General features: G+C 51.2%; 1 protein-coding gene across 1 annotated transcript; it reads left to right on the top strand.

The window, feature by feature from the left end:
* Window positions 1–839: 839 nt before the first annotated feature.
* CST9L (cystatin 9 like) lies at window positions 840–4,047 on the top strand. The gene is made up of 3 exons (XM_077949112.1): window positions 840–1,103; window positions 2,695–2,808; window positions 3,747–4,047. Exons 1-3 carry the CDS (start codon window positions 864–866, stop codon window positions 3,834–3,836), a joined length of 444 nt encoding a protein of 147 aa, XP_077805238.1. The 5' UTR covers window positions 840–863; the 3' UTR covers window positions 3,837–4,047.
* The last annotated feature ends 4,210 nt before the right edge of the window (window positions 4,048–8,257 follow it).

The following is an 8,257-nucleotide window of genomic DNA, read 5'->3' on the forward strand; positions in this document are numbered from 1 at the left end:
CATATCTATGTCCAGCTATGCTCAGGAGAAAGTGACCTGGTGCTGAATGCATGGCATTGTTTCTGTCCCCAGCCCCCTCCTCTATCGCTGACTTCCAGCAATGTGGGGTTCCTGGGACCATCCCCCAACTTTGCCAAACTTGTATCTCCAGTGGCTGAATCCAACTGCAAGCACCTGTACTAATAATTCCCAAGTTCTTTGTCGGGAGGTTGCTCTGCCAGTGCAGCAGGTCCTAAGCTTTAAAGCAGCCATGAAGGATGCCCAAGAGCAGTCTTCACCGTCAGCCCCAGAGCCCTAGAGCATCAGGTTGCTGATACTCAGGCAGGTGCTGTGGAGCCTTCCTATGAGTTCCCGTGCAGCCATGCCTTCTGTTCACTCACAGCTCTTTTGCTCCCGGCAGCTCCTCTTTTAGTCCTTGACGCGTCTGGTTTTGCTTCCCCACCCCACTGGCATGTCCAGGGATCACCTTCCACTCACACCCCTTGCCCTTCTGTTTTTATTTCAGGGTCTGACCCTGGGACACCCAAGGAAGTGGGTGCTCTCCTCTAGCCCACTGAGGCACTAGGGAGCAGTGGTGGCTGGACCTCATGCCCTGCTCGTGCCCCCTGGGGTCCTTGATCTTTCTAACCCATCCCCGTGGTTGCTGTTACTTCTCCCTGGACAAGAGATGATGGAAACAGCTTTTTCTGGAGGAGGTGAAGCCACATTTGGGAGGGACAGATTGTAATGCCAGAGATAAGGCCTGGAGGGAGGAGTTTCCGCATGAGCTCAAGAGTTTAAGGGCCAGAACTGTGTGCAGTAGGTTCCCGCAGGAGTCCAGGCTGGGAAGGCTAGAGGCAGGGGTGCTTGCTGGGCCCTGCGCCATGTTGAGTCTACCGCAGAGCATGGCTCTGTCGTGGGTGCCACTGCTGCTTCTCTTCAGCTTCCAGCTCCTGGTTACCTATGCTTGGCGTTTCCAAGAGGAAGAGGAGTGGAATGACCAAAAACAAATTGCTATGTATCTCCCTCCCACCCTGGAGTTTGCCGTGTACACATTCAACCAGCAGAGCAAGGACTGGTATGCCTACAAGCTGGTGCGTGACCTGGATTCCTGGAAGGAGCAGGTTGGTGACCACATCGTCTTCTTCCCTAGTGTCCAGCACAGGCTGCTGAGTGATGGGCAGGGGTGGGAGCGTGTGGGGCAGGGCTTAACCAGGACTCTTGGTTCACCATTTGTAGTCTAAACTTGTGTAAAATACAACCTCAGAAATTTGCTTTTTGTCTTTATGAAAGATATACATCATAATTTTTTGAGTCTAGATCTACTCAATACTAGATATATTATTCATCCTCCATGATTTTTATGGCATCACTTAACTGAAGAATGACCTCAAAATAAGGAAAACTGAGCAAATGATGCATCAGGTGAGGAAATGGGTCGCACAAAAAAATGTCCACAGACAGAAACTGAGAAACATTTCAAAGAAATTTAAAAATAGATAATTAGGAAAAGAGATAATCAGAGTAAAAGAAAGGGAAGACAGAGACAGAGACAGATAGGCAGAAAGAAACAGAAGGAGAGACAGAGAGACAAAGAGAGCTGATAATTCAGAAGTGAAAAAGAAGCACCATCAGCCCCGGGAGGCCGTGGTGAGGTCAGTTCTCTGATTTCCACCTGCTCTGGGCTCCTTGCTGCGTCCACACTTAATGAGTTGAATATTGTGTTACACTCTTCCTCAGTCCATGGTCCTGAATCCTAAAATGTTCTCCTTTTAATGGAATCATTAAATGATTCAGGAATGTGTAGTTCATCTGGGCTGCAGGCATGAACAAATAAAATGCCCTCCTAGTGGAGAACTTCTGGTTTAGAGGGAGAAGGAGCATTGCTCTTCCTTTGTCAGCACCAAGAGCCTGCAAGAAGGGCAGAGGGACTCCAGTGCTGCACAGAGCTTAAGCTCTGGAAAGACTCTGTGCAAGGCCCTGGCTGGTTCCCTGCCCCCCGCCCTCTGGTGTGGAGCCTTCCACGTGGCTGCCCGGATGTGGCAACCCCAGAGTCAGTTGAGGGGCTGAGAGGAATGCATGCATGGGGAGGGAGTCTATGGCGTGGAATGAAATGGAGTGGGAAGGAGAGCGAGGAGAATTTCAGAGTGCACTTTGCAATAGGGCAGATGGTGTTTCTGAAAGCCATTGTCCCCAGGGTGTGTGCCTGTGTGTAGTGGGAGCGCTGGGCGGCATTCTTGCATTCCTCTTGCTGGAGGTCAGGTGGAAGGTTGGACAACACACTCTAGATGAGGCTCCCTCTGCCGCAGGGCTGAGGTTACCCTGAAAACTCATGGAGAGCTAACACCTTCCCGAGCGTGCAGCACGTGTCCTCTGAAAATGCAGCTGCAGGCTCACATGCCTGCTGGGAGTGAAGCCGGGTCTCATCATGGGAGACAAGGAGGTGAAGCTGGGCATAGAGGATGCATTAATAGGGTTTGACAGGCTGTGTCTGTCCCAGGACCCACCACACATATTTGCTGTTTGCTCTTAACTCCTCAGTCTAGAGAAGGTCTCTGGGGTTTTACCTCCAGTGAGCTGATGCCAGGCCCATGTGCGAGCTCCCTAATAGAGGGGAGTGTCGCAGCCTCTTCCTACAAGGTCACATCTTCACAAGGAGTTACCTATGAGCAACTCAAAGAGTCTGTCCACTTTAATCTTTTTTTTATTCAACAGGGTTACGATAAGATGATATTCTCCATGAATCTGCAACTGGGCCAAACCACGTGCGGGAAATTTGAAGACGACATTGACAACTGCCCTTTTCAAGAGAGCCCAGAGCTGAACGATGTAAGACAAGACACCAGCTTCCCTCCTGGACACAGCTGTGGATGCCACATGGGGCGTGGTGTGGGCACGGGCGCAACTGACAAAGAGACATAGAGGAGTGAGCCCGCAGCAGCCTCTACCAGGTTGCTCTGCTCGTGCCTTAGTGGGGAGCATAGAGGGGCAGGCAGCCAGGGGTCCACTTGCAGGCTCCTGGCCAACTGGAGTTTCCTGACTCTGCCATGTCACACCACTGCAGCTGCCTGCACATGGCCTTCCGACTGCTCTTGCCCACTGGGGTCCTAGTCTCCTAGCCCTGAGTAGAGGCTGTCCTCTCTCTGGTCTTCCTCCCCAGGCTTCCTCTGCTTTTTGAAGAAAGAGCCTGGTGGGGATCCAACGTCACTTCTCTCTGAGTGTGCGGTTCTCAGGGCCCCCCTCCCCTGACCCAGAGTCTGAGGCAGGCGGAGGCTGAGGAGGGGCCCTACTGCCCTCTTTCCCTGGTCCTGTCCTGGCTCCTGCTGAGCTGCAGTGCCTGCCCTGGGGACAAGGACATGATGAACCCTGACACTGTGCACGACACATCTAGCATTACTCCATCCCCTTATCAGAGGATTAGGTAATAGGTTAAGTAATTGTTTAAATCTGAGAGCAGCTCCCTCTGGAATGGAGGGTGCCATGCTGTTCTTGGAGGGTGAAAGACACTGGACAGCCTGGGTTTCCCTGGAGGCTGCTGGCTGGGGAGGAGGGTGCTAATATAGGTGTTCCTTGGTCAGGAGGGAGCCACAGATCACCCTGAAAGTCTGGAACAGCCCAGAACTCAGGCTGGAGGGCCATACTTGGGGGCCAGAGCCCAGCCCTGGGAATGGGCAAGATTGAGATGGAACCTGTGTTGATAGCAGAAGCCACAAGCTTCTGCGTCCCAAGCCCCCACCCACTGTCCCTTCCTGTGCTTGCTCCCTCAGACCCGCACCTGCTTCTTCACCATCGGAATAGAGCCCTGGAGGACACGGTTTGACCTCTGGAACAAGACATGCTCAGGCGGGCATTCCTGAGTGGGTCCTAGCCATGGGCCTGGCCACATGCTGTCCTCTCTTTTCCAGCACGTCGGCAGTTCCTCAGCATGGCCCTTCAGTGCCTGAGCAGCTCTGTGCTTGTGCATTCTTACTTTCCACGTGTTAGGAGTTCATGCTGAGGTATTTTAGAAATTCTTCATTGTCTAAGTTCATCATGTGGTATACATCTTAACAATTGGCATTTTAAGAAGCTTTGTGTGCCGTGATTCTGGAGGGAGGGGCCTGGGCAGTTGATGGAGTTATTCTCAGCAGGGCAGCCTCCTGGGCTCTCAGGGGTAAGTTTTTCTCCCCTGTTGGGCCTCCTGAGCCGCTTCCAGAGGCACAGCTAAGGTGCGTCTGAGCTGCCGTCTCAGGGCCCTTTGTAGGCTGCAGCGGGGCAGTGAGGGTGGCCTCCCAGGGCACCGGATGTGCACATGGAGCAGGACAGGGACTCGGGATCCCACACAGCACATGTGACATTGGCACTAATGCTCAGGGTGCATGTATACCTAGTGTGTTAGCTGAGAATAGCCAGCAGCTATGGACACCCTGTCCACATCTCCCAGACCAGGCTTCAGCATGTATTTTCTGCAAAGATTTAAAGAGTAACTAATTTGATCTTTGTAGGCTTATAGTCACTTTCTCAGTCACCCAGCACCGCCTTTGTATATTGAAAGCAGCCATAGGCAATGCAAAAACAAATAAGAGAAGTTGTGTTCCAACAAGACTTTGTTTACACATGGAGACAAGCAGACTGGGCTGCTTTTGGTCCTCGGGCCATGGTTGCCAACCCCTAAGGTCAAGTCTGAGAGTCACACTCCATCTTCAGGAGGGAGGCAAGTGAATGTCCCAGTCTCCCAGCCTCCAGACCCCCGATTCAGAGGTGTGTGCCACATGGTTCTCAGAGCTCCCCAGCAGAATGAACGCCCCCGGCCCCAGAGTAACCCATCGAGAACAGACACCTTGTGTTTCCCTTCTCCATCTCCCTTTCTCACTTGTGCCTCCTGGGATCACCTCCAGATAAACCACCTGCACCCACCAGTCTGCGTTTCAGGGTCCGCCTGGGGGGACCCAACACAATACCTGTGGTGCGTTTGGACTATCATCTTGGCACGTGGCCTCCATAGAGATGCTAGGAGCGTGGCCCCTAGACTGTGGGTGTTCAGGCAAAGCAGAGGGGTGACCCAGGCCCGGAGACCTCCCTGCAGCCTGCCAGCACTGAGGTGGGCACAGCTGCTGCACTTTGTCCCATCTGGTGGGTGGTTCTCTAGAACCCACACAGCCCTGCCCTGCCTTGCTCCAGACTTGAGCAGATTTTCCTTTGAGACCCTCCCACCACCTCTCCGGTCTGCTCCCACCCTTGGTCCTTCTCCTGACCCTGACTCCATCAGCAGAAGGAAGCTCAGAGGAGGCGCTTTATCCACCGTGATTCCAACAAGTGTCCTCCCAACAATCCACCCCACTCATTCCATTCGAGAACCAATTCTGAGGCAGCTCCCAGGACAGGGTCTCATGGGGAGTGAGCCCCCTGAGGTGAGGGGGGGTCCTGGCTCAGGACCCTCTGGGAGCACAGCCGTCCCTCATGGAGCAAGGGGAGAGGAGCCCACTCCAAGGCACTGGTCCCTGGGAGGATGCACTAATTCCTGCCTGACTCAGACTACATGTGTGTGTCTTTAACAGTTTTCTGCATCCCCAAGAAATGGACATCCACAATTTCTGGGACATGTGTTGATTTTTATTCGTTTTCCAGGCTCTACATCATGCACGACATGACCCAGGTGCACAGGCCTAATTAGAGGACAGGTCTCGCATTGCGGGCCCTGTTCCTTTGGAAAGAACTCTCCCAGTTTGCCTTGCCTATCTGCACTTGCTCCTGGAGATAGCTATACTTCTCTTCCTTCAGGAATCTGTGCAGTGAAGAATCAGGAAATTGGGTTCGTAGATGTTGAGCGTAGCCATGAGGTGGGCCCCTGAGCAAATTTTGTGCCAGAGGCTGAGACCAGAGACATGCTGGGAACATCTGGTCAGTAGCATCCCTGGACCCCAACCCCAGGAAGGAAAAGGGGCACAGATTGTAGTGTAGTATCACTAGCTTCGTCCTTCCCCAGAAATGTGAGTTCTCATTTAACCCTGCACCCCTCAGCTCCTAATCTCTCATCTGCTGTCCCTGAGTCATTATATAAAGATGGCAACCTCTGCTTGGCTGTCCTCAAATGGTTGCAGCTGAAATCACAAGCAGCAGTAGAATAAAACACTAAGTATAAATTAGTTCCAAAATGTGCTACATATACACTACTTTATTCTACATTGTGGCCACTTTCCCATCTGCTGGGGGACATCTGGACACTTTTCATTTTTCCCAGGGGGTCAGGGCTGGGACACAGCCCTGGGGAGATTGAGTATAATAATGAACACAAAGTGACAAGGAAAATGTGAGGAGATTTTTGCAGACTCCCCAAAACTCTCTCCTTGAGTCAGAGGAAGGGAAGATGGGGTGGAGCCTGGGGAGGGCAGGGAACTGCCAGGATACATACACAAGGAAACATCCCAGCTGTCAGTCTTGGCCCTGTATGTAGTCTCAGGACAACTCCTACTCACTCCAAATCTCCACTTCAGGTCCCAAGACCCAGAGTCCCTCATGTCCATATATCTCCTGTGAGTTGGAGTTCTGGTTCTTCCCTGGCCCCTGCTGAGCCCAGGAAAGGAACTGTCCTCTTCTGTTTATGCTGCTATTACAGAACAACACAGGCTGGGTAATTTACAGGAAACAGAAACTTATTTTTCACAGCTCTAGAGGCTGGGAAGCCCAGGACCAAAGTGCCAGCATCTTGTGAGGGCCTTCCTGCTGTGTCCTCATGTGGCAGAAAGTGGAAGGGCAAGCTACACTGCATCAAGCCCTTTTATATATGTCTGTGTCCATCCTGGTGCGCCCAAGGCTAACACAGCCTTGGTAGAGAAGGAGACAATTTAGAGGCGTCTCAGGATCCCATGTCCACACACTCCACTTCCTTTCACGCTCACACAAAAATGTTGCTGTTAACAAACTCAAAAATTCCATGAGTCAATGGAACTGTCTTGGTCTTAATTCTTCATCTTGACTCTGACTCAATGGGTCAACAGAGGCCAGATGGTTTTGAAGAGCTAAACCTGAACCTATGCACGGATCACACCAACAAAACTGACCTTAGATGTGGGCAGTAGAGTTTGGTTGGCCCTAAGACAACAGATGTTATGAGTATGATGGAAACAAGCAGCCCAGGACGTGTGAAGACCCAGGTCCCTCCAATGTTCAATCACACCGTCAGGGCTCAGCAAAGAACATCTTCCTCCATTGGCTGCTCAGGCGACCACATAGGGCTGGCCAGCTCAAGCCAAGAAGCAAGGGAGACCAAGTGCCCCAGAAGGACAGGTTGCATACCCACAGAGCTTGGGGATGAAGGCAGCGGTAGATGAGAGACATGTGTTCTCAGGTGCGGAGCTAGCAGCGTAAGGATCCCCTTCCTGAGGCGGGGAAATAATGGAACAAGAACTGCTCTCACAGTGTCCCCACAATGCTGCGAGCACACGGAAAGAAGGGGGCCCAAGGTTGGGTGGGGCCATGAAGAACGCCACTTCACCTGCCCCCCACCCAAGACCTCAGCTGCTGGCAGATGTTAGAGAGTGCAGGTTGAGAACTGAACTCTTATCTTTTTTCTTTCTTTCTGAAATTCCTGTTTAAGGACCTGAGGAGTCATGCCTTACAAACCGTAAAATTTCATCAAAAAGGTCCTTTCCTACCCAGTACATTGTGACTTGCTTTCCAACCTGACTCTGACATGGCATCACCTGACAGATAGTAGACCCCCTTAGCATTCCTTTCTACTGACTCCATGTTTTACATAAAGCTTAAGTTTTTCTACCAATTTCCAACTAAAGAATCCCTAAGCCTACCTAAAACTCATAAGCCCAGGCCTTGAGATGTCCGACTTTTTGGGGCCAAACCAATATATACCTTCCATATATTGATTTATAATTTTACCTGCAACTCCTGACTCCATGACATGTTTCTTTTTTTTTTTTTAATATACTTTAAGTTCTAGGGTACATGTGCACAACATACAGGTTTGTTACATATGTATACATGTGCCATGTTGGTGCGCTGCACCCGTTAATTCGTCATTTACATTAGGCATATCTCCTAATGCTATCCTTCCCGCCTACCCCCACCCCATGACAAGCCCCAGTGTGTGATGTCCCCCACCCTGTGTCCAAGTGTTCTTATTGTTCATTTCCCACTTATGAGTGAGAACATGCGGTGTTTCGTTTTCTGTCCTTGCAATAGTTTGCTTAGAATGATGGCTTCCAGCTTCATCCATGTCCCTACAAAGGACATGAACTCATCCTTTTTTATGACTGCATAGTATTCCATGGTGTATATGTGC

The sequence above is a fragment of the Macaca mulatta genome, chromosome 10, assembly GCF_049350105.2.
Source record: "Macaca mulatta isolate MMU2019108-1 chromosome 10, T2T-MMU8v2.0, whole genome shotgun sequence".
In the NCBI taxonomy this organism is placed as follows: Eukaryota; Metazoa; Chordata; class Mammalia; order Primates; family Cercopithecidae; genus Macaca; species Macaca mulatta.

What these genes read in the sequence shown, in the direction of transcription:
- CST9L (XM_077949112.1), top strand. Translation starts at nt 864, where the DNA reads ATGTTGAGTCTACCGCAGAGCATGGCTCTGTCGTGGGTGCCACTGCTG. An exon ending in TGGATTCCTGGAAGGAGCAG is followed by an intron (nt 1,104 to 2,694) that starts GTTGGTGACCAC and finishes TTTATTCAACAG; the next exon opens with GGTTACGATAAGATGATATT. An exon ending in AGAGCCCAGAGCTGAACGAT is followed by an intron (nt 2,809 to 3,746) that starts GTAAGACAAGAC and finishes TTGCTCCCTCAG; the next exon opens with ACCCGCACCTGCTTCTTCAC.